The following is a 25,704-nucleotide window of genomic DNA, read 5'->3' on the forward strand; positions in this document are numbered from 1 at the left end:
TTGATCACTGTATGGAAAAAAATGTTGGACCTAACCATCTGTGGCTCTCTTCCAGGTGCAAAAGGGTGCCGGGAGAAAAGCTCTGCTCATTTGTTACTTTGCTTTCAAGCGCTGGAGCTGGATGCGCTGGAATGAGTCAATCAACAGATGATACCGGCAGACCGTTCAGCTTAGCTAACGGACACAGAGGAAGCTGCACAGAGGCGAGATGCAAAGGAAGGGCTGCAGAGCACTCAAGAGACCCATCAAGAATGTACAATTTACAAATTACCGAAAGAAGTGACAGCAGGACAGAGGGAGGGAAGCACTGACTGAAGCCATTCTCCTCCTCCTCCAGGCTACGACAAAAAGAATCAAGGACTGGATCACAAAGTAAAGCCCAGGGAGTTGGAAATTTCAATTTCACGAGTGTGCAACTGGTCTTGAAGAAAGCAGTGCAATTAGGAAGGAGAGATCCTTTGGGGTGGGCAGGGGGAAACGGACACGCACACACACACACACACCCCTCAGCTTTTGACAGATAAGGGGGAAATCGTTTTGGAAAAGAAATGCATCCAGCTTCAGTAACAAGAGAATTCTAAACCCAGCGAGGGGATAACTCAAACCAAGGTAAGCCATTCTTCATTCTAAAGAGTATAAGTATTGCTGTGAGGATACAAGGCAACACTTGCAACATGCTTTGTGTCAGTTAGAAGTGCTATCAAAATAATTAAGAGGTGTGTCTGTTCATTAGAGGCGAGAAACTGGTAGAATTCAGTGCTGGAAGGGCTTCAGTCTGCTTGACCAAAGCTATGTTCAAAAATTCACAATCTATAGCTGTAGGAGGGGATAAATACGCTTGTCCTTCCCATTTAACAAGTCAACCTAGCTTGTTTTAGCCTCGTCCAGTTAATGCTGAAGTGTCCTTCGGATTCCATCTGCCTGTCTGTCTGACAAATGTGTGTAGACCTAATTAAAGGCATCCATCTCAATTTGCAGATTGCAATTCTCTTAAAGAGGGTGATAAAAGAAAATGGAATTCTATTAAGAGAAATTATGGGGAATTGTTCTCATACGATCTCAGTGTTCAAGGCTGGTCCTTGAGGAGGAGACAAGCTGCACCAACACAGTACTAAAGTAGTTTTAAAAATCTGGGCAATAAACATTTTAAACGTAAATCAACCTGTTAACCCCGGAAGTTCAGTGCAACAATTCCAGTATATCAATTAAAAACAATTAAGAGATGCAATTTGTATGTTCATTTATCTAGGGAGAAATCTTCGACACAAAGTCTTGCAAGAGAAGAGAGTGTGTGTGTAAGACACAAGGTGCTAATTCATTACCCAGTTTCCTCAACAACTACCCAACTGTTTTCAATATTTTCTATTTAGACAACAGCCTGACCGTTGGGATTTATAACAGCTAGAATGGATCCAAGACAGTACCTTTATTTTTAAACTCTACTTGCATGTATCCAAGTGAAGACGAAGATTGAAAATTCTGAACACGTGGGATCTGAAAAGAACCTCTTGTGGCAACAGATGAGCAATTTACAATGCTGATCTTTCATCAGGATTGTACTGGGCCGGAGAGGAAAACCAAGTTCCTAGAGTTTATAAAATGCCCGAGGAAAACACAGTGTCTGAACACATCCTCCTGGGCACCACAATGGCCGTGCCTTTGAATACGTCCGGATTTGGCAATGGATCCATGCAGCCAATTACCGAGGAGAACACGTTGCGCTGGGCAGCCCTGCTCATCTTGATGGTCATCATCCCCACCATTGGGGGAAATATTCTGGTCATACTGGCTGTGTCCTTGGAAAAAAAGTTGCAGTATGCCACCAATTACTTCCTCATGTCCCTGGCAGTGGCCGACTTGCTGGTCGGGTTGTTTGTGATGCCGATAGCCCTTCTTACTATACTGTTTGGTAAGTATTGGACTTTAGAGAAATGTTGTAAGGAAGAAAAGGGATGTCCCTTCTATTTGCATCCCAAATGTGTATATATATGTATTTCAAGCACTGGTTTAAGAGCTTTCCAATGCCTTCTGCCCCTTTGCAAAACACAAGTTGTAGCCAGTCACGATCCTTTCACTCTCCCAGACCAAGAAAACAGCAATCGGGGGGGGGGGGGGGATGGATTAATCATCAGAGGCTCCCAGATTTTGGTCCCCAGATGGTGTTGGACACATGATCTTAGCCAAAAGGCCAAGAAGCCACAATCATCCTCAGCCACAATGGTCAGAGGAGTTGTAGTCCAACAGCATCTGGTGACCCAAGTTTGAGAATCGCTGGATTCTCAACTGAACTTCATCTTTAATAGCTGCCCACTTGGCAAAGGATCTCTGCTCTTGCTATGCACAGCTGCGATGGTTTGTGAGCTTAAATGGAAACATGCACAGCTCCTCTAAAGTCAAGATGACAAGGAGCTTGTAATGTCCACAAGCTAGAGACACCTTTGTGATGGGAACTATCCCACTGGTTTCACTTTCACATGAACTAGTCTTAAGCTTCCGAAAGCACCATGATTCATATACAGAGATCACCTGTGTGATGTAAAAGACTGACACGGTCAGTTGACCTGGTTTTGAGAGAATAAAGTTCATTTTAGTGCAATTATTTGTAGGGCTTGCCATTTTCTTATGTTTCTTCTAATGACTAGTCAAAATGGCCCTCCATTTTAAGTATATTATATAGAATTCAGCTAAAATTTCAGTGGGGAATTTTTTACTAGCATCCCCTCCCGCAGTTCTAGCACCAGTTCTAGTGGGGAATTTTTTACTAGCATCCTCCCCCAGGATGTTTAAAAATATGTTTTCCTACATCTTTTTAAATGATGTGACCAGAAGAGAGGGTCTAAAATCTTGTACACTGCTACAGCAACATCACAAAGTGGAGAATCTAACCTGTGATTCAAGATCTTGTAGCTACCACAGAAGCCCAAGACTCTCAAGGCAGGTTCAGATGAAGTGATGGGGTGGTAATGTCGCAACAGGCAGCTCACCCATGACAATTTGGCTTGATGGCCTTTTGTTTAAATGCTCTGACATAATCAAAGGCAAGTGGCACTTCCTGGTATTGCTTTAGAAAAACTGGGTGAGCTGAGATGTGGGGGGGGGGCTCTCACTCCCCCACCCCGACCCCTCTGTGGTAGTTTCATCACCTCGGTCACCACTGCTGCAAATAATCTGAATCTATCCCTCAGTCCTAACCCTTATTTGACAATCAGCATGGCAAAGAATTCCTAATTCTCTCCAATATAGGCAACTGACAGGAGTTTACTCCAGACACAGAACTTGCTTGTTTGGGTCACATATTTCAGGATTTTCTTATCTGGAATTCCAGAACTTCCGAGTGTCCACCCATTTAATAACACCATTCTTCCACAATTATGTTCAAGGGTCTGAGCTGCACCAGAGAGATACCATGTACCATTGCTCTACAATGATTTATAGCTCACCCTATTAGTCCACATACTATGGGTGGGGGGGGAGAGAGATAATTGCCACACAGGCTGACGTGTAAAGATACCCAAGGAAAGGGCTCCAGTGAAGCAACAAATATACAGTTGTGCGTAAGCAGGAAACAGCATCTGAATGACACTAGCTGAGATCATATTAAGAAGGTCTGTACTCCACCCTCTCCGCCAAACAAGACGCACACAAAAGTGAGGGTGGGTGGGTTAGAAGGAGCGAAGATGTGTACATGATAGAAGGTCCATGTCTACGAAGGGAGGACCACATAGAGCACCAGTTCCCTAGGTCTAGAGCAGGGCCACACCACTCTGGCCTCCAAGCCTCTGCTAGACTACAGATCCCATCACCCCCCACTACGGCCCACTGTGGCTGGAGACAATGAGTGTTGCAATCCAACAACAGCTGGGGGATCTGTCCCATTTCCCCTGCTAAATGAGCAAAGAGGAACCTTTTTAAATTGGTGATGCTCTTTATTCAGCAGGGGGAGAGCAACTGGCCCTCTCCAACCCCAGCACAGCACCCCTCCAGTGGCTGTTGATAGTGTTTAAAAAGTTAAACACGTTGTGAGGACAGGAAGCCATCTATTTAAAAAGTTAAACACGTTCCTTTGAGGACAGGAAGCCATCTATTTTATTTTATTTATTTCTCTCTTTGTAAATTGCTTTGGAAACCTTTGTTATAAAGCAGTATATAAATATTTATAGTAGAAGAGCGCCACCGAATGGCACAGCGGAGAAGTAACTTGCCTAGGGAGCAAGAGGTTGCCGGTTTGAATCCCTGCTGGTATGTATCCCAAACTATGGGAAACACCTATATAAGGCATCAGCGATATAGGAAGATGCTGAAAGGCATCATCTCATACCGTGTGGGAGATGGCAATGGTAAACCGCTCCTGTATTCTGCCAAAGAAATCCAAAGGGCATTGTGGACGCCAGGAGTCGACGGCACAACTTTACTTTAGCAGAAGACCAGAGTTGTGCAGCCCGGGCCCAGAATGTCCCAAAGCTGCCTTTGAGCACATGCAAACCACATATTATTTGATTGTTTATTTATTTCACGTATATCCCACTCTTCTTCCAAGGAGCTCAGAGCAGTGTACATTATTTTTATCCTCACAACAACCCTGTGAGGTAGGTTAGGGTGAGAGGTACACGACTAACTCAGGTCTTCCCAGTCCTAGTCCAACACTCTAACCACTACGCTATGGTGGCAGTCCATATGTGAGACTGCCGAGACTATAAAGAAGAGTCACCTGTGGCAACTACTCCCTTCTTCACAGGGAGGGCTGTGAAGGTGATGCTTCTGGCTCCAGTCACTCTAAAAGCAAGCAAGGCATCCATTTAAGGGGATGCCGCTCTGGTTTGGTACTGAAACACTGCCAAGTCTGAGTAACTTTGGCTACAGAGATCTTCATATTTTGATCAAGATCATAAATGCTGCAAAGTAACACACAAGCTAAAAGGTTGGATTTTTGTGGGGGGCGGGGGGGGGGCATTAGTGACCAGCAGCAAAATGAAAAGGTGAGACCGATGCTCTCATGTGAAGTCTCCTTAGCTGCATAGCAACTTTGCCTTTCTAGTCCCTCTTGCTTTTGTTATTGCTACTTAATCTTTCCATTAATTCCCTGCGAAAACCAAAGTTAAAAACATGCAAGGAATCTTAATTTAGAAGCCAACTAAAGTATCTTTCATCTTGTGGGAAGTTTAAATGGAGAGAAAAAAGTTAGAAATCATAATTAAAATGGGTGTGGAGAAGTTATTTGCAGGCACTGTGGAAACACAGCAGACTCAAAGCTGCATTTGCTTCCTTATGATGGCTGTTTGGCAGCCTAAGTCAAGCAATTTTTGCCTCCTCAGCAACTGGGGGAAAGAGGCAAAGCGTTTCCAGAAAGTTCACACCAGGAGCACGCCTGGGGGTGGAGGACTGAGGAGAGACTGCAGCTGTGAGAGCCCTTCAGAAGGCTAGTAATCCTTTAAAAATTAATTAGCCAGATAACTGTTTAAATAAAGCATTATCTGTGCATGAGGCAGCAGCCAATTCAGCCCACCCTTCCTGCTCCCGAGACTCTAATGTAGAGGATCTTTCTTGACACACAACACAAATATTATTCCTCCGATTTCTGACAGCAGTTTACGTGGAGGGCCTGAAGGGAAGTGTGCGAATTGTTTGAAACTGGGCATCAGTAGCACTCTTGTCTCTCTGGGCCCATAATTTGCCTGGCTCTGTGTGTCAGGGACCCCTGTGGTTCTTCGGAAGCTTTCCAGGGGTTTCTCAGGGAGGAAAGCAGTACTGGAGCATTTGCTTCCCTGCCGCCACCAACAGCCCCTTGCTATGCTGCAAGGGAATGCCGGGTGAGGTTGGGGCAGTGGTCCCTCTAATTTTTTTCATCTTTGTGCGGAATGAGTTTTGTTCTGGGTGGCAGTATCAAGGCACCGTGCGCGCACATGCATACAGAGTAGGGCCTTCCTGATTCAACCTGAGCAGGATCTAAAATGAACTGAGCGGACATCCAAAACCTATGAGCATGCACACATGTGCATGCCTTAGAGCAGGCCTGCTCAACCTAGGCCCCCCAGCTGTTTTTGAACTACAACTCCCACAATTCACAGCCACAGTGGCCAATAGCCAGGGATTATGTGAATTGTAGGCCAACCTCTGCAGGAGGGCCGAAGTTGAGCAGCCCTGCCTTAGAGGGATCTGTGGGTTGGAGCACCCTCTCCCAGCTCACAGAGGAAAACCGTGAAGTCTCATCTGCCTGGCCAGTGCTCAACAACCAATAATAATTATTATTATTATTACATTTATATCCCGCTCTTCCTCCAAGGAGCCCAGAGCGGTGTACTACATACTTGAGTTTCTCTTTCACAACAACCCTGTGAAGTAGGTTAGGCGGAGAGAGAAGTGACTGGCCCAGAGTCACCCAGCTAGTGTCATGGCTGAATTGGGATTTGAACTCGGATCTCCCCAGTCCTAGTCCAGCACTCTAACCACTACACCACGCTGGGAAAGATCACTGCTAAACCATTCTTGATTTCCCCTGCTCATAATCTGTTAGAACTTACTGCTTGTTACAATGTGTGTCTGCCATTTCTCCCTCAAAATGAAGGCATGCAAGCACACCTCAACACAAGGTACGACATTACAAAGTTACTACACTACTCAGAAAGATGGATTTGGTGTATGTGTTCGCATGCACGCACACACAACCGCTGATGCACCTAGAGTCAACTGAACTATTTATTGTTATAATGCACTACTTGATAGCTTTAATTTCACAAATCAGCTATTTCAACTGAAATGTTGCACCACCATGAAAGGTCAGGCTATGTTATCCCTGTGTAACTCCCAAATCCTTGTGTTCCCTGCCTGTGCGAGAGAGAGAGAGAGAGAACGATTCTTGCAGAAAAAGAAAAATCAAAATGCACAACAAAACCCAAGAAAGGCAATCACAACATGATTCATTCTTAAAAGGCGGACATATTAAGACAAGACATTTTCTCCCTTTATATATACTAGGGTTAGCAAAATGCACACAGGATGACATCCCGCTTCCCCTTACTTCGAAAAAGGACTCCTTACTCCAGAGTAAGGGAAGCTGTGGATGACGAGACGAAAGTTTGGGGCGGTGTACAAATTTGATAAATAAATAAAATAAAATAAATAAAGAGACAAAGAACAAATCACAGCCCAATCTGGAATGTGTTTAACAATAAATCAGTCTCTCCTTTCGGCAAATACAAAAAAGGAGACTAATCACTGAAAGAAAACAGACCGCAAAAGGCATCATCCACAGTGATGTTGGTGTGTGCACCTACGAAAGGCACTTCTCCACCTTCCCTCCCTACTGAACCTAGAGCTCATTCTGTCCTGTGTAGTGTCTCTCCAATCCCCCCTCTCCTTACAGCCCCTGCCCACTGCTGTCCCATGCCATTGCAGAAGGTCCCTTCGCTCCGGCTCTTCAGCAGGCTCAGGGAAGGCTCAGCAGGGAGTTGGGAATGTGCTTTCTACTGGCTTATAGTGCAAGAGCATTTCTGTGGGTGCTGTTCCATATGCCAGGAATTTGCATTAGTCCCATTACCCCGCATTTTTAAAAAAGGAAAAGCAGCCCACCGTAATTTCAGCGAGGATTAAGGACTATGATATTCAAAGAGAAAGGATAATTTTCCCCACTTGAACTACAACTCTCGGAGGACTTGTAGGCTTACAATCTGCAGCAGAAAGAATTCCAGTTTGTCTGGGTCAATGAATGTATTTAATTAAATTCCATTTCAAAATAATACTTGGCATTAAATTCAGGGCTTTAGAGCAGAGGTTTTCGGACTGGTAAGTCCAAAAACACCTAGAGACCCATCATCCCCACCCATAAGCCATTGTGCCTGCGGATGATGGGAGTTGTAGTTCAAAAACATCTGGGGACTCAAGTTTGAGAAGGTCTGCTTTAGAGCGTTTTGAGCCCTCAAACATTTTGGCAATGTTTGCAGCTACTACGTGAAGAAGCCCAGGATTACTATCCTCATCTCGCAGGTGGAGAGCTACAGTTGCTTAAAGCCACCCCAGTGAGTTCATGGCCAAGGACCGTGCAATTCTAACCTTGGACCCAATTTAGTCCCCAGGCTACATCAGCTCTTAGCTTCAGGTAGCACTCACTCTGTAGCTCCTCTTCCTCCTATAGAGGGACCTCTACGATTCCATTTTACAGAGAGGAAAGAACAGATATCAGGCATGGCTAAGATTACCAGTCAAGAGCTGAGCTGAGATGTGATGTGTACTGAATAAAGCCCAACAATTTGTTCACTAGGCCCCAAAGCAATGAAACATTTGCACTTAAGTTGCTGTGCAATTGTGTTCAAAGCCTGCTCCCCGCTTAAACATAAACATACCCCACCCTCACAATCTCAATATACACTTGGAGGAAAAGCAGAGCTTCAGCAGAAAAAAGGCTACATTATCTCCACTGGAGAAGAAAAAGAATGTCTATTTTGCTGCACTGCAAAAACCCCGTCTCTAAGGGATTAACAGCAAGATAGTATCTAAGAGGCACTGTAAAAAGGAGAGGAAACACTGAATCATTCATTGAAAATCCAGCTAGCCATCATCCCTTTTAACATGTAAAACATACACCTGCACACAAAAAGACCACACATTACTTCGTTTCAACATTATTTTAAGGCACAGAAAAACGTTCTTGACTTGCTACAGAGAACTGCGGAGCTCCAAAACACAACAATTTAAGGTTGTTCAAAGTTACTTGGAGCCCTTATTCTTTCTGCTGCGACTGCATTCTAAGGACAAAAGATATTTAAAACGTAATAAAAAAGGAAAGCTTTCAATTTTTAAAAAAGCAGGACATTTCACCGTCTATTGATCACACCATCTTATTCCTACTTCATTTAAAATGTCATTTTTCTCATTAACAAGTTGTTCTAGTAAGAACTAATCAGCCTCCTTTCCTTTCACTGTCTCTACAACTGGACTAAATTTGGTCAAATCAAGGTCCACAAGTTAGATCTCTTGCACCTCAAATGTTCATGCATCTGCCATATTGGATCAGGGTGGATGACATCATTACAAACTACACCACTGCGGTGTCCCTGTCTGTCACTCACTACAATGTACCAAATTTAGTTCAAATCGGTTAGACAGTCCTCAAGTTAGTGCACTTGCGCCTCAAAAGTTCACACGTCCACCAACTTGGATCGGGGTGGATGACATCATCACAAACTACACCACTGGGGCATCCCCATGAGTCCATACAGCTGTAGCAAATTTGGTTCAAATTAGGTAGACTGTCCACAAGTTAGTGCACTTGTGCATCCAAAGTTTGTGTCCACCATCTTGAATTGGGTTGGATAACATCATCACAATCTACGCCATTGAGGTGTCCCTATGTGTCCCTATAGCTTTAGCAAAGTTGGATCAAATTGGTTAAGCGGTTCACAAGTTGAAACACTTGTGCCTCAAATGTTTATGCGTCCACCATCTTGGATCAGGGTGGATGACATCATCACAAACAGTGTCCCTACAATTGTACCCAGTTTGATTCATATTGGTCCAGGTATTATGAAGTTGATGTGGGGTGACACACGGGCATGAACGCACGCACATATGTGCACAGAAAGCCGGGTGATCTCATAAGCCTACTGGAAAGTTCCAGCATTTTTATACTGGCCCCCCAAACTGCACAACTGACATTTAAAACTGAACTCTTGCCTTCTCAACTGCTAATTGCTCACCACTGTCTGAGGAACGACTGCACTAAGTAACATATAATTTCTATAGACCTTAGAAGACTTGCAAATATTCTCTCTCATTCTCTTTCTAAAAATAAACTGCCACCCTTGAGATTCCAGGGAACTAAATAAACTGTACAAGGTCCACACAAAAAGCAGATGAGGTGAGAAAACTGTTTCTGGACCGCAGATTAAAGGAAGAATGATTGCTTCCACTTGGGGGAAATAATTTCCCGTACACAGAAAACGTCTCCCTTTCAACCAGTTCTCTATGTGCAGAGAATTGTGTTACATGAGCGGACACTCAACTGTGTGATTCCCCATATGCATTCTGAAGTGTTATAGTCCAGAAACAGTTTTAAAACTTCAGTTGGGACCAGCACTAGGGAACACATCATGCCAATCTTGAAACACTTTCACGGTCTGTTCGTCTGCTTCTGATCTTGCCTCTCAAGCACTATACAACTTGTGACTCAGGCACTTAAAAGAAAAGTATATTCCCACATATACCTGCCGGTGTACAAATATATTTGGAGGAGGTCTTCCTTTGGATATGAAGTCAAACGGATGACCATTGCTGAGAGGGTGTTTTCATCAGTGGACCCCAGTTTGGGAATGCTCTCGCCAAGGAGGCCCACCTAACACTTGGTTTTACTTCCTTTTTACGCCAGGCAAAGATCTCTCATTTTTCCACACCTTCTTAAATCATATCAGCTGAATATCTTTTAACCTGTCCGTGCTACTGCTTTCATTATTTTCTGAAGTAATACTGCCCACAAAGCATGTATTGAAGGGCAGGGTACACATATGTGATGTTAGTTTCATTAATAAATCAAGCAAGCTATTTATGTTAAACTAAACATCCTTCCTATGGATGTGCCTAGGAGGTACATCTACCAACCCTTGGGAATAATTCCATCATTTACCAACATCCTTCTGGTCTACAGGAATTAACAGCAGCTTTGTAAAAGTCTTTCCATCTGCTCACTCAGACCTTTCTAAGGTAATCCCGACATGGGAAACTCTTTTAGGACATGGTCTGCTCTGCACCCTCCTTTGAATTCTGCAGCCATTAGGCATCTATACAGGGAAGCAGTTAAAAATAAAGTTTCTGCCACTTCTTGAAAGACTCAGTTACAGTCCCCTTATTTTCTGAATGATCAGCACATGAAAGTTTCTAATCTATGCAATAATTTACTCCATCATTCTGCCATTTTGACAAATTATAGCATCAGCCTGAAACAGGGGCGTAACTATAATAGGGCAAGGGAGACAGTTGTCTGGGGGCCCACTGCCTTGGGGGGCCCCCAGAGGCAAGTCACATGACTGATTCCCCCAGCTGCGCACCCACCCGGGCTTCCTTCAGTTGTATTCATCCTCCGAAATTGATGTGAGTGTTCAGACCTGGAGCTACCAGAATATCATGTCTTTCTCTAGTACCAATAAATGACTTGCATCGGCCACAATTTACAAAATCTTTTAAAAAATAATTTAGGATGATGTTCTATTGTGGCACATAGGGGAGATGCGGAGATAGATAGATAGATAGATAGATAGATAGATAGATAGATAGATATGCTTTTTGTTACCACTATTCAGCTTCATTTAAGATTTCTTTACTTCATGAGCTGAGCTTCAGTGTGTGTGTGTAGGGGGGGCATTTTAAAATCTTGTCTCTGGGCCCACTCCAACCTTGCTATGCCCCTGGCCTGAAACGTACCATGACATTATAACTCAGATCTATTCTCTTCCCACCTACCCACCCACCCACTCTCTCTCTCTCTCTCTCTCTCACACACACACACACACACACACAAACTAACTCTCTCTCTCATGGAGTTTGTAATACTATCTGGTGCATTGCAACAATATAGGCACGTCAAACAGCCTTAACGTATCTCAAAAGCACATCTTGAAATTCATAAACTGCAGCAGTTCATGACCCTTGATGTAGAAAAGAAATAAAAAGGTTTCACAGCCATCTGGCAAGGATGGTTAGGGAGAGCCTATCCCATCTTAGGATAAAAAGCTGAACTGGATGGTTTATTGGGTTCATCTTCCAGAGATGTCATCTAATCGTTTGCTACAGCAATCAGAAATAAGCATGAGAGCATAGTTGTTTCGTAGTTGCTTACAGTGAGCTAAATCAGGGTGGAAATTTAAATATGGGAAAACTAAAATTCTATGCTAGGACCAATCAGTTGGCTATGATCTCAGGCCTTTATATCAGGAAAACTGCTCATAACCTATTAGTCAAATTAATTAGGTCATGAGTTCTCAAACTTGGGACCCCACATCATAGTTGTTGGACTACAACCCCCCAGCAACCCCAGCCACAATGACCTTTGAGAACCCTGAAATTATGTGACTGCATTACCATTAGCTTAAGAAGGGATTCGCAGCTGACAGCCCTAGCACAAAACTTGCCTTAATCTCCGTTAATCAAGTGTACTGGTAACAAATGTTGGTCTTAAAGAATAAGGAATGGAGCACAAAAACACTGACTGACCAAACTGTACAATTTCAAGCACTGGCACTTATGTTTGCAATCAAAGATATTTACACTTTATTTTTCCTTCAAACACGTATGCCTGAAGAAGTTTTTTTTAAGCTTGCATTTTTTTAATTGAAAGTTTATATAAATTAGCCCAAGAAGAAGAGTCATTAACATTACAACTGCCAGAAAACCCAAGGTGAGTCATCCCAAATATCTCTACATTAAAGTCAGCCTGAAAACCAAACCGAACTCAGCAAGGAGCAAAAGATGGCTAGGGCAGGAAAAGTAATGCTTCCAAAACCAAGTTTATTCTTATTATTATCGCCACAAAGCAGTGGTAAATTTGTGGTTATCTCTTACCTATTTAGAATATTGTTGCAGCAACTGTTATTGTAGATTGTTTATTTTTGCTGCAGGAATTTTTAAAGTTCAATTAAAAAGGAGTTGCGATGTTGATTAATTTCAAGATGATTACACAAAGGGGACAAGACACTCAGTTGTGGGGCTTCTAATATTCCACTGTTTTCATTTGTTGTTTAAAATGCTGTTTTCCTCCCAAATTTGATTGTTTTAATACAATTGAAAGTTTGGCAAAGAGGCATCTTTTAACATGGTGATTCTCTTTAATTTAGCAGGGGGAGAGTAACTGGCCCTATCCACCCCCAGCACAGCATCCCTCCAGTGACTGTTGCTGGTGTCTCTCTTATGTTTCTTTTTAGATTGTGAGCCCTTTGGGGACAGGGTTCCATCTTATTTATTTATTATTTCTCTGTGTAAACTGCCCTGAGCCATTTTTGGAAAGACGGTATAGAGATTGAATGAATAAATAATAAATAAATAAATATTGGGAGTGGTCTATCCAAGGGTGGGAAATAAACTACTAAATACAAAGCATCCATATATTCGTTTGGATCCTAATCTCTGTGAAGATTCCAACCTTTCTCCACTCTCTTTCAGAGATTGCATGGCCTCTTCCCCGGGACCTGTGCCCCGTCTGGCTGTTTCTCGATGTCCTCTTTTCCACTGCATCCATTATGCACCTCTGTGCCATCTCTCTAGACCGCTACATTGCCATCAAAAAGCCAATCCAAGCCAGCCAGTACAACTCGCGGGCTACCACACTCATCAAAATAACCGTGGTGTGGCTGATCTCAATAGGTAGGTGGCAAGTGCCAGCAAAAAGAGGCACAGCTTTTCCTTTAGGGTGGAAGTGTCCCGTGGCCTCACAAGCACCACCCAGCCTCGATCCATTAAAGCCTGGGGAAGGGCTAGACTGACAAGGCGGGCAGCTCTGGAGTGGGAAGCTCAAACTGCAGCCTAAAGCACCGGAAGCAGACAGCACAGCCAGGCTCTGCACCACGCCTGGCCCATCCAGAGGTTTCATGCTGCCTGCTTATCTTAGGGGCTGGGCTTGCACTGATCCTGTTCCTCTCAGCAGATGGAGAGTGCTTGGAGGCCTGAGCACACACAGTCCCAGCTAGCTCCTCTTGGCCAGGTCCCAGACTCTGCTCAAGAGATCATCAATGCAAACCCCAGAGTCCCTGATACTTTAAGTAAAAGAATGGAGTGTGGAAGCACACAACGTTTGCGAAAATTGGTAGGACTCGTTTCAGATGCAGGAAGTAGGTTTCTATTAACAGAATCCTACAACAGCCAGGCCCAAGGAGGCTCAAATTGCGGCTTCCCGTTTGCAGAGCCCAGCTCAGGGGCAGCGCACCTGCACTGCACACGGGTCCCAGGTTCAAGCCACTGCCAGTCAGTGTGGTCACTTCTGAGCTAGACGGACCAACGGTCTGACTCAGTGGAAGGCAGCTTTCACATGACAGTGGGGTGGTTTTATTGTTAAGCTGTAGAGGAAGATGAGAAACTGGGGCTGTGAAACGCGTACGAGTGAAAGAGACCTAGCAATACATGAGGTGCTGACTGAATGGTTTGCATTATGCTTTGCTGTGTTTGGCGCACTCTGTGGAAGGGCACACAGCCTGCTGTTAACGTCTTGTGGGTTTGTGCACAAAAGGCAAACTGCAGACACCAGCAAACTGGTGAGGAGAGGAGAGCCTGAATCGATGGCTCCAAACTACTGGCTAGCAACGGCCAGGATGTACAGGCAGCAGACAGCACAGATTAATTGCCCGGCAGGCAGTGCAGAGCGTATCCCAAACAGTGTCAAGAATAAAAACGACTTCGCTGCAGGCGAGGGGGGGGGGGAGATCCCACCCTCTTAACCACTACACCCATGATAAAATGGCTGCTTCCTACAAGAGCGTAAATTTAAAAGAGCCTCCAGCCATCAGAGGAAACAATAAGTGTACTTTGAAACCAAATAAAGGAAATGGCTAAAGAGGCAAAACACTTTGAAAACAGCCTTTGTAAAATATCTGGTTTTAGTGGCATTAATCAAGCATAGCGCTTATCTGATGGCTTACAAGCTCATTAAATGTACTTAGCCTCTGAACTACACCTTCACAAAAAGTTTAGAGCTGTGTAAAAACAGATCGGAGAAGTCTATTCGCCGTGATTGCTACATGAACCCGCCAAGGATAGAGGCAATATGCGTCAGAACACTGGGGACCAAGAAAAATGGGAGAAGCCCATACCCTGCTTGTGGGCTTCCCATAAGCATTTGGCTGGCCACAACTGGATCCAGGATGCAGCAGAACCTCAATATCTGCAGATACAACACCTGCGTATTTGCGGTCGGGTAATAAACCTTGGTATACGGGGGGGGGGTGTTGTTCCTCCAGATAATGGTTAAATCCACTTATCTGTGAATCAGTGGTGGCTGGAAATGACCTCGGAGGCCATTTTCAGCCACCATTTTGAGATTGGGAGCTATTTAATTTCTCCTTTTGCAAAAAAAAGGGGGGGGAACCATGATTTTTGGTTGATTTGTTACTACCAGGGGACACTGTTGGACCGCTGGGGACCCATGAAGCACAGTAGGCCACTTCCCCCCACATTTCTACAACCTTTTACCCTATTTTTAGGACTTTTCCCAACCTCCAGGAACCTGGCCTCTGGTTTTCCACAGCCCCAACGTTCCAGTATTAGCGGTTTCCATATCCACGGTAGGAGTGGAGAACAGAACCCCTACAAATTCTGAGGTTCTCCTGTATTGCCCTTGGTCCAGCCCAGTAAGGCTCTTCTTCTGTTCTGATAATTGCAATGACTTACTCCAACATTAAGCGAGAGGTGAACATCCTTAATATTACTTTGCATTTTGTATAGTGCTTCAGTACATCAAAGTGCTTCAAAGTACATCATATGTGGTATTTTGCTATTATTCTTAGAACATCACCCCTAGTCACAATACATTATAGCTTGGGATGATGGGAGTTATAGCACAACAACAGATGGAGAGCCTCTTCAGACTGGCCACTCCTGCTTCAAATGATCAAAAATGACTGAAGGATGGATAATTTCCATGCTCGCAACTTTTACAACAAATATTGCTTATTAGAGGGAAGAGCGGCGGGGGGGGGGGGCGGTTTCCTGTAAATCCCCAAGCCTTATAAAGCAGAAATGGCAGCGCAGGCTTATGAAGTAAAAACTCTACTGATTATTTTAGTGCTGCAGGGCCCAAGGCACAAGTTTTGCATGGCAGCAAAGGCAGCTCTTCAAAAGCCACAAATACATTCAGCAACAGTCCAATAGGAAAATTCATCAGACAGGGAGCTCCTAGCAAGACCTATAGCAAAATTAAAGCCAGCAGCCAACATTTTTTGAACTATGCACACAGGGGAGTGCATGCGCACACCCACACACGCCTCCAAAAAACATAGTCCTGCCTTCTATAGATGCTCTTCCCATGTGAACATGTTCTTGCCATCAAGGGCCACCCCAAAGCAGGCAGGCTACTTACCAGGTAGCCCTTTCATCCTCGGTCTTAAGTGGGTTATAACATGGGTCCCATAGGACACTTTACATTCTCAAAGACTGGGACACAATGGAATTTTGTCCAATTTTTTGCCCAGACTTGAAGTCAACGCCAGCTATAAGCAGAGGGAGAAGGACATGGCACAGAACTGACTCTGTCACCCTCAAAAGTGGGCTGGGAAGAACAAACAAGAAACATGCATCTCTTAGAAGAGAGATGGCCCTCAGAACTGTGGTGACAGGCAGGAGAAGGAAGGAAGGAAGGAAGGAAGGAAGGAAGGAAGGAAGGAAGGAAGGAAGGAAGGAAGGAAGGAAGGAAGGAAGGAAGGATTGATTCTAAGTCATGAATATTTACACAAGTTCAACATTATTATTGTTTAGAATATTTGTGCACCACTTTTCAACAAAAAATTCACAGCTCAGGCTACATAGCAAAAGGGATGAGAAGATGGTTCCTGTCCCAAAGGGGATGATAATCTAAAAGCCACAAGACATACAACAAAAACAGCCACTGGCAAGGAGACAATGCTCAGATGAATAGGGGAACAGATGCTTTTGCCCACTTACTATGAGAGAACAACTATTTTAAAAGATGCCTCTTTGCTCATCTAGCAGAGGTTGTTATCTCTAAATGTACTGCAACTATTCCTGAGCAATATTTCTAGGCTCTAGCTGGCTGCTTAGTAATCTCCATTCCAAAAGGATCTCTCTAGGAATCGGATTGTGAAAGTACAGGTCAACCCCATTATCCACAGGAGTTGGATAATCCATTCTCTGCTACAACCATGAATAACGGAACTGCAGATAAAGGGTCATTGAATCAATCGGACTCGGGAGGTTAGATTCCAGGAGTGTGGAAAATGGCCAAACATAGTGAAAAGGGGCCCTGAAAACAGTGCCGTGGTGCTCCGCAGGTCTCCAGGTGTCCAGCAATGCCCCCTCCCCAAGTCCCAAATGCTGCATTTTATCACGGAAAATTGTGGCATTTTAATTTTTTCCCCTTCATTTTGAGCCACAAAATGGTTTCTCTCCTGGAAATGACCTCCTCTCCTCGGAGGTCATTTCCAGCCACCCTGAAACCACAGATTAACCCTTTGTTGACCTTTTTCCCCCATGTCTGCCAAGGTCAGGTATCAATTACCCAAATCCAGAAGTCGGGTCCACAAATGCCAAGGTTTTCCTGTAATATAACTTAACTTCCATGACTCCTGATGATGTTTAATAGTAATCAGCATCAGAAAACACCCACTATTGTACATTCTGAAGCTTCTAAATCCATGAAAAACCTGAAGCTTAATGGATTTCTCTTTCTCCTCTAGGCATTGCTATTCCAATCCCTATCCGTGGCATAGAAGAAAGCCATGAAGACCTCATGAATTTCACCTGTGTGCTAACGCCTGAACGCTTCGGAGACTTCATCCTTTATGGCTCAGTGGCTGCCTTCTTTGTCCCACTGGCCATCATGGTGGTCACTTACTTTCTCACCATCCGAGTGCTGCGCAAGAAGGCCTACTTGATCAATAAACTGCCTCAGCGCTTGACCTGGAGTACTGTGTCCACAGTATTCCAGCGGGAAGTGACCCCTGGATCATCACCAGAAAAGTTCACCATGTTGGATAGCTCTAGGAAGGACAAGCCTTTGTCTAATGGAAACGAAGAACTGCTAATGCGCAGGATGTCCGCAGCGGGGAAGAAGTCAGTGCAGACCATCACCAATGAACAACGTGCCTCTAAAGTCTTGGGGATTGTGTTCTCCCTCTTTCTAGTGATGTGGTGCCCTTTTTTCATAACTAACATCACCTCTGTTCTGTGCAAATCCTGCAGTAAGGAGTTTATCCAAACACTTATGGAGATATTTGTTTGGATAGGGTATGTTTCATCCGGAGTGAACCCACTGGTCTACACCCTTTTCAATAAGACGTTCAGAGAAGCCTTTGGCAGGTACATCACTTGCAATTACCGCACCTCTCTGCCTGGAAGGGCCCTTCGGAAATGTTCCAGCAGGCTTTCATTCAGGAATTCTATGGCAGAGAACTCAAAGCTTTTTATGATGCACCATGGAATGCGAAATGGAATTAATCCGGTAATGTACCAAAGCCCTATGAGACTTTGCAGCTCACCAATTCAATCATCCTCAGCCATTCTGCTGGATACGCTGCTACTTACAGAGAATGAAGTAGATAAAACAGAAGATCAGGTCAGCTATGTATAGCTGAATGAAAAATACAAGCCATACCCTATACCTATTGGCAAATGGCAGTATGTATATATGGTTTTCATCTGTTATTTATACAAAATCCATTCTTGTAACCCGTCTCCTCTTGCTGCAAAGCACTTCCATTTTCACGATTTAACCTGTTACCTGGCCCGCCAAAGTAGTAGTAGTATCGGAGCATTGTAGTTTACAAAAATGGGAAAGGAGTGTTCAGACAATAAATACAGCTATGGCAATTCTCATGTCTCCGACTCTGGGTCACCCTCTCACTTCACATTTCTACCAATTCTCTAATAACCAACAATTTAGTGTCTCAGAGCAGATGAGGCCATCATAGATGTTGGTGTTTTACTAATGAGGAGAAGGTCTACATTTCAAAACTAAAATGCACACAAGCTTGCTGAATTACCACTTGGGCTAGCCCCATAATCGTCATGGCTGCTATGAATTCCTGAGCCACTCCCAACAACCTAGTCCCAAAATGAACACTGAAGTGCCCCACTACCAACAACCTGGGCAACTCCAATGCCAACTCCGCAACCAGGTCTATCAGCTCAGTTAGGGACTCTGTTGGGCAGTGGGGTGATTGGTACACCAACAGAAGTCCCAGTCTATCCTTGGTCCCCAGGCTTAGGTACACACATTCAATATAGGCCCATCCCCTGACAGGGATCCTGGTAAGGGAGATGGTATTCTTTATAGACCACAGCCACCCCACCGCCCATCTCACATGCTCCACCATGGAGTAAACCACCGGGAGAAACTGGGACCAAACCAGAGTCACCAGACCACTAGCCTCTCCCAAACACGTCTCCATAATGCATACCAGGTCAGCTCCTTCATCCATAATCAAGTCATGGATGATCTCAGACTTATTCTGGACTGAGCTGGCATTACAGAGTAATAAGGTGAGGTTCTGTGGATAATTAGCACTGCTCTCCAAGGTCAAAGAGGTGGCAGCGAAACAGTAATGAAATTTCTGAGTTCTCTTCCCCTGTAATGGCCCACTGACGAGCACCATAGCTTAATGTCCATCATTTATTCTGCTTCTTTGACTTTGATCACTGCTGCCTGACTACAATTCCAAATCACCCTGCCCATGGACAGAACAAAAGACCAAGTCTCTCACCAGCTCTGCAAGGGAAGGGGAACTACCCTGCCCATTATTAATAAGCTGTCTGATATGATACACCCAGTGCCTTAAAATGTTTCACTCTATCCATGCATACAGCCGGAAATTCCCAGGTTGCTCAGGTGAATTAGAACAGTTGCCAATGTTTTAAACAGAACTGCATACGTGTGCTAGCAATGAAAGGTTTCTGCCTTGAAATACAATGGTTAAGAAGCAAATTATGGCCAGGGAACTTAGAGGCTGGGATTTGAAAAGCTACTACAGGCCCAGTGAAATTTCTCATTTTTCCCTTTTGAGCCTCACAAACAGCTTGTGCACCTTCCCTCAACTTTGGAAGCAGTTTGCCATGTGGCATAGTGGAAGGGTGGGGAGGAGAGAGGCTATTTGGAGGGGAAACAAGCCTAAATCGCCTTTGGGTTCACAGAACAAGCTTTGCTGCTCTCTGGATTCTCCTCTCAATGTATTACATTCCATCTTGTTGAAGAACTGGAAGGAACTGTAATCAAGCCACTAGCTGTTGAGGGTCATAAAAGCCAGCAAAAATCCACATATTCTATATGCTTACACAACTGAAGGTTTTACTATCTACTTGAGCCGAGGTTGGTCCCCCTCAAAAAAACAAATCAGATGCTTCCTGCTTAAAACCCCTTCCCAAAATCCACTCTAAGGCCAGCAGGCAGCAGCCTTAGTAGTCTGGTCTGCCTCCTCCTGGTGAATTAAGCCCAGGGCCAGGCTTTGGAGAGTTGAAGCCTGGAGGCTTGTGCTTCCCAGTGCTCTCCGCAGGCCTAAGATATTTGTGGAATGCTGCAAAATAAAGCAGCATAACTCACTTAGCCCCACTTTTATGCATCACATAAACGGTTCTCTCACCGCATGGCCCTAAAACAAACAAAATCACAATCTAGTAGGTGCGTAATCATGCCTCCTGTTTTCCCAAAGCAGCAGCCACCTGATCATGCCAGTGCATGTCCTCCTCAGTCAGTGAGGTCTCTGCATGACAAGCAAAGGCATTTTTAAGAGCAAGGAAGGATGTTTTTCCTAAAGGAGCAAGGGTGCCCGTCAGGTTTGCGTTAATATGCACAAAGGGCACACAGGGCTTATTTGAAAGTAAACACCTGACTTTACCTTGCTCACACAATTTGTAACATGAAAAAGGTTCGCTCAATTTTTCCCCACCACAAGGAAGAGCAAAAAAGTCAAGCGGAGATCCCGCCGCCCCCGCCGCCAGAAATCCTCACCAACAGCAGCAGACTCTTCAGATACAGGAAGCAACTGGCCAAGCTGATCACTATGAAAGCCACTATCTGTACATTGCAGAGGATCCTCCTCTAGTCACATTCACCTGCTGAAAACACGCAGTTCAGAACCCAAACACCTCCTCTCTGGCCTCATGCAGAGGTTCTCCAAATTTAATTCTTGCTCTTTGGGGAAATGCCCAGATGAATCAGGGTGGCTCTGTTGCCAGCTAGGAGAACAGGGAAGGGTGGAGGGGGTGAGGAAGGGGGCAGGACTCATGCTAAACCGATTTCTAATGTGCTTCTTTAAGGGGTCTCTTGAACCCAGTTGTTTAATGGGACAGTGGGACAGAGATCGAAGCCTCTGATGCTGAACTCAAGGGGTGCGCAGGATCAGCAGGTGGTTTCTGAGGCAACGCTGGCCCTAAACTGTTCAACGCTACCAAGATGAACACAAGTACTTCAGACTGAGCCCAGAAACAAGCAGGCAGTCAATGCAGATGAAATAAGATTGGCCTTCTATGCTTTGATCTTCAGCTACCAGCTGTCCTGGAAGCCCCTTGGAGATACAATAAGTTAGAAGGGAGACCCTTTGGCTCAAGTCTCAGCACCGGCCTATTTATTTATTTATCTATACACTTATATCCCACTTTTCCTCCGAGGCGCTCAGTACATGAGCTCCTCAGTACTAAATGACTCAGTACATGGTTATTTTTATCCTCACAACTCTGTGAGGTAGGTTAGGCTGAGAGATACATGACCAGCCCAGAGTCACCCGGTGAGTTTCATGGTTGAATGGGGATCCGAACTCAGGTCTTCCCAGTTCTAGTCCAACACTCTAACCACGACACTATGCTGGCTTCTGAATACGTGTCAACACAGGAAGTACTTTATACTATGGCAGACAAGACTGGTCCATTCAGCCCAGTATTGCCTCAACAGCTGAGCAGTGGCAGATGAAGGTTTCAGGCAAAGAAAGGCATTTCCCAGGCCTTCTGCCAGAGATGCCAAGCACGTGCACCACCATGGAGCTCCAGGTCCAATGAGGTCTGTGACCAGATCTTCCTGCCACCTCAAAGAAGCATTCTTGAAGCCATCCTATCAGATTGAGAGGACAATAAAAGTTTGGAACAAAGTGATTTTTAAAATATTATTATTATTAGTTGTACCATGTTGCAAACATTATCCAAGCCGCAGACTTGCTTGTCAACCTTGTCTTTGTGGTTTCATGCACAGAGCCACACAAGTGTCCATTAGGGATAATAATGGAGACACTAGGGTATTTAAAAATTGATCAGTAACCAGAGGAAGAAATTAGGATGACATCCATCAGAACACTTTAGCCTTTCAAACGTCTTTAATTTATCAGTGGAAGGAGAGAGCAACAGCTTGAGCATAACGCCTTTTAAGCAACATGGGTAAAACTTTATAGAAGATTACATCATCTCTATCTTAGAAGCAAGCAGCAGAGAGGCTGAAAGTCTCAAGGAAAGGCATCAAACCAGTAACAACATTGGTGTCTCTCCGGCGGAGAAAAGTGGCAGGGGTGTGTCAGGAGGGACAGGCCAAGGGGCTAATCCAGAGGGCACAGTGAGCTGAAATGAAGGAACAAAGAGAAAGCTTCTCCTTTGCCTCATGTTCTCAATCCCACAAACCATGGTTCATTAGGTTGTCTCAGGCCTGCTTAACTTCCCCCACCCGCCCCGAGAGGAGAGCTGGTCTTGTGGTAGCAAGCATGACTTGTCCCCCTAGCTAAGCAGGGTCTGCCCTGGTTGCATATGAAAGGGAGACTAGAAGTGTAAGCACTGTAAGATATTCCCCTCAGGGGATGGAGCCGCTCTGGGAAGAGCAGAAGGTTCCAAGTTCCCTCCCTGGCAGCATCTCCAAGATAGGGCTGAGAGAGATTCCTGCCTGCAACCTTGGAGAAGCCACTGCCAGTCTGCATAGACAATACTGAGCTAGACAGACCAATGGTCTGACTCAGTATATGGCTGCTTCCTATCTTCCTGTGTTTTTACTCCCATAATCCCCAGCCACACTGACCAATAGCCAGAGATTATGGGAGTTGTAGGCTAATATCCACAGGAGGACCAAAGTTGAGCAGCCCTGGGTTGTCTGAACTGGGCCACAGTGAGCACAGAGTGAATTATTTACCACTACTACTACAAATATTTATGTACTGCTTATCAACCTAAGTTCTCAAAAAGGTTACATAGAAAATAAGAACGAAAGAACGAAAATAAAAAATAAAAGAAGGTCCCCTGTCCTAAAAGGGCTCAAAATCTAAATTCTTAATTCCAATCACTTCTGCATACCCAAGATTATAACTCACCTGCTCTTTATGATAATATCCAGAATATCAAACACAGGAGAAACAAGAACCCAGATTACCCCACTGCTTATCTTCAAGTCAAGACCATTCAGTCGACCCCATTTTAACAAGAAAAACAAAACCAAGGTAGAAAAGAGTTCAAGAAATCATCATAATGGTATTACTGAGCCCTTGTTTTTACCTCAGGCACACATATCAGTTAACACCTCAAGTAATACAGGTTGAGTATCACTAATCTGGACATCTGAAATCCAGAATGCTCCAAAGTCCGGAAACCACCACAGTGTGCACCTGCAGCACCGACTCATTGTGGCTGAGCGCCTTGTAACAATTTCATCTCCACCTAACATGTTTGCGTCTAATATGACCAGCAACATTATTGCGTTGGAAATTTTCTTGCAATTCGTTTTCTTTACATTTACAGCTACCTGTGGTTATCGTAAATTCAATGCTTATTTGTTTTTATATTTTATATAAAACCTAAAAAGATAAAATACAGTGTACAGTAACCTTTCATGTTTAGACTTGGACCCAAGATATCTCATTACAGTATGCAAATATTCCAAAATCCGGAAAAGTCCGAAATATGGAACACTTCTGGTCCCAAGCAGTTCGGATAAGGGATACTCAACCTGTATGGAGCTGAGCAATCTTCAGAACTCAGTGTAAAACAACAACTAAGCCTTATCAAGTATGTAAGCTAACAAGAACATCCAATTGCTTTGCTGGGTCATATCAAAGCCCAGCCAAATGTTTCTGGGCATGAAGGTAATGGCCATTCCCTGTCTACACAGCATGTGCACACAGGCAAGGTGGTATGGTTGTAGCTGGTTAGAGTGTTGGACTAGGACCAGGAAGACCCGAGTTCGAAGACCCATTCAACCATGAAACTCACTGGGTGACTCTGGGCCAGCCATGTATCTCTGTCTAACCTACCTCACAGGATTGTTATGAGGATAAAATAACCATATCGCAGGAAGAGCGGGATATAAACGTAAAAAATAAATAAAATGAATAAAATACTTGGAGGTATATTGCCCCTGTACGTGGTTTTCTGTCAATGTAAATAAGATTGAAGTGATGTCTACTCAATGTTCTTGCCCATGCAACACCTGAGTACCAAGGATGGGCCTTAAGACAACAGCTTGGCTTCTAAGACAACTAAGCTTGGCAAAGAGAATGCCTTTGCATAGAAGCATACAAGAATCAAACATTTGAAAAAACAGTTCAAAAAATGTCACCTTTTAAAACATTTGCAAAAAGATGTAAACCCAATAACAGCCTTTCCAATGTATCCAAGGCTCCCTGAAGTAATCTATCTGTCATACTTTCTGATATCGACATATAGGCGGTGTACAGAATCAAAGTACACAATTTAGCTGGCAGAGGGAAGGTCAACATGGGTGTCTGAAGCGGTTTCATTCTGATGTGCTTTAGAATGCAGAGGATGGTAAATTCATGCCACTTCAAATCCACACATTTCGCCATTAGAAAAAATTATTGCTATAAAGTCAACCTTTTTTTCTACCTTGGCAGATAGGTTAAGAGGCAAGAAAGCAAAGTTTAAATTAGGCAGCTTGTTCGCGGGATTAGTTTTAAATAAGCCATTGTGTGTGTGTGTGTGTGTGTGTGTGTGTGTGTGTGTGTGTGTGTGTGTGTGTGTGTGTGAGAGAGAGAGAGAGAGAGAGAGAGAGAGAGAGAGAGAGAGAGAGAGAGAGAGAGAGAGTTCTCTCTTCTAGCTGCTGTTCTTGTGCCTCAAAGACCACCACTCCCGAAGGCAAATAAGAAAAGAGCATGGCCCTCTGGATCCCAGCCATGGTATCTGTGGTCAAGTGACTGGCTCAAAACCCACTTCTGACCCTTAGGGACCCTTGTTTGCTGCTATAGCATGTTAATGCCAAACTGAGAAATCACTGGCTTCTGAATATAAGATACCACATGGTATCCAACTTCAGGTTTGTGTATTTTATGTATTTTACTAGCCGACCCCACACAGAGCATCTGTGCGCTCTTTGGGGCCGGCGGTTACCTCTCCCCTGCCCCATCTGCCCCAGTCTTTGCTTCTGGGCCCAGCCACCTCTCCTCCCCACTGCCACTTCTGCCCGCCCCCCCGCCCCCTGCCCCTTTCTTTCCCCCCTCCTGGGCCTTGCCTCTGCAGCCCGGCTGGGCCCGCCACCTCTGGCCTTCATGGCTGGGCCGCTGCCAATCCTCCTGGGTGCGCCTCAGCCAATCAGGTGCATTCGCCACCCAGCCAATCAGCTGGGCTCTGGGACGCACATTCCAAGGCACACCCAGGAGAATTAATATACCGTATTTTACGGACTATAAGACGCTACGGACTATAAGACGCACCTTAATTTTAATCCAGTTTTTCAGAGTTTTAACATATTAAACTGTTAAAACATATAAGACGCGCCCGAATTTTGGCGGATATTTTTCAAGGAAAAAAGTGAGTCTTATAGTCCATAAAATACGGTAATAGATAGATTGTTGTTGTTTCTTTTTCTTGTATTTATGCTGGCCTTGGGCTGAACTAAACAAATACATACATACTTCAGGTTTGAGGCATGGGCAAAATGTCCCACCCTCAAATTGGACAAAAATGGTCCATGTTCAGGATATCACCAAGAGAAAACTGGATACGATTTCCACAATGTCCTAATATAAATACAGTGGTGTGAATGAGTGGTTCTGAGCAATTCCTGCAGGATGAGAAGCAGTGTGTCAAACA

General features: G+C 44.4%; 2 protein-coding genes across 3 annotated transcripts in view; one reads left to right on the plus strand and one right to left on the minus strand.

Moving 5' to 3' along the window:
• Nucleotides 1-25,704, minus strand: part of PSMD1 (proteasome 26S subunit, non-ATPase 1) — a 133,497-nt gene that overhangs the window by 56,695 nt on the left and 51,098 nt on the right. The gene's annotated exons all lie outside the window — the stretch shown is intronic.
• On the plus strand, nt 189-18,496 carry HTR2B (5-hydroxytryptamine receptor 2B). 2 transcript variants are annotated; one of them, XM_053310100.1, is made up of 4 exons: nt 189-609; nt 1,250-1,909; nt 13,141-13,341; nt 17,379-18,496. In XM_053310100.1, exons 2-4 carry the CDS (start codon nt 1,600-1,602, stop codon nt 18,269-18,271), a joined length of 1,404 nt encoding a protein of 467 aa, XP_053166075.1. In that variant the 5' UTR covers nt 189-609; nt 1,250-1,599; the 3' UTR covers nt 18,272-18,496. The 2 variants fall into 2 exon arrangements, with proteins under 2 accessions (XP_053166075.1, XP_053166076.1); XM_053310101.1 differs by having other exon boundaries at nt 1,371-1,909.

The sequence above is a fragment of the Hemicordylus capensis genome, chromosome 3, assembly GCF_027244095.1.
Source record: "Hemicordylus capensis ecotype Gifberg chromosome 3, rHemCap1.1.pri, whole genome shotgun sequence".
NCBI classification, from domain to species: domain Eukaryota; kingdom Metazoa; phylum Chordata; class Lepidosauria; order Squamata; family Cordylidae; genus Hemicordylus; species Hemicordylus capensis.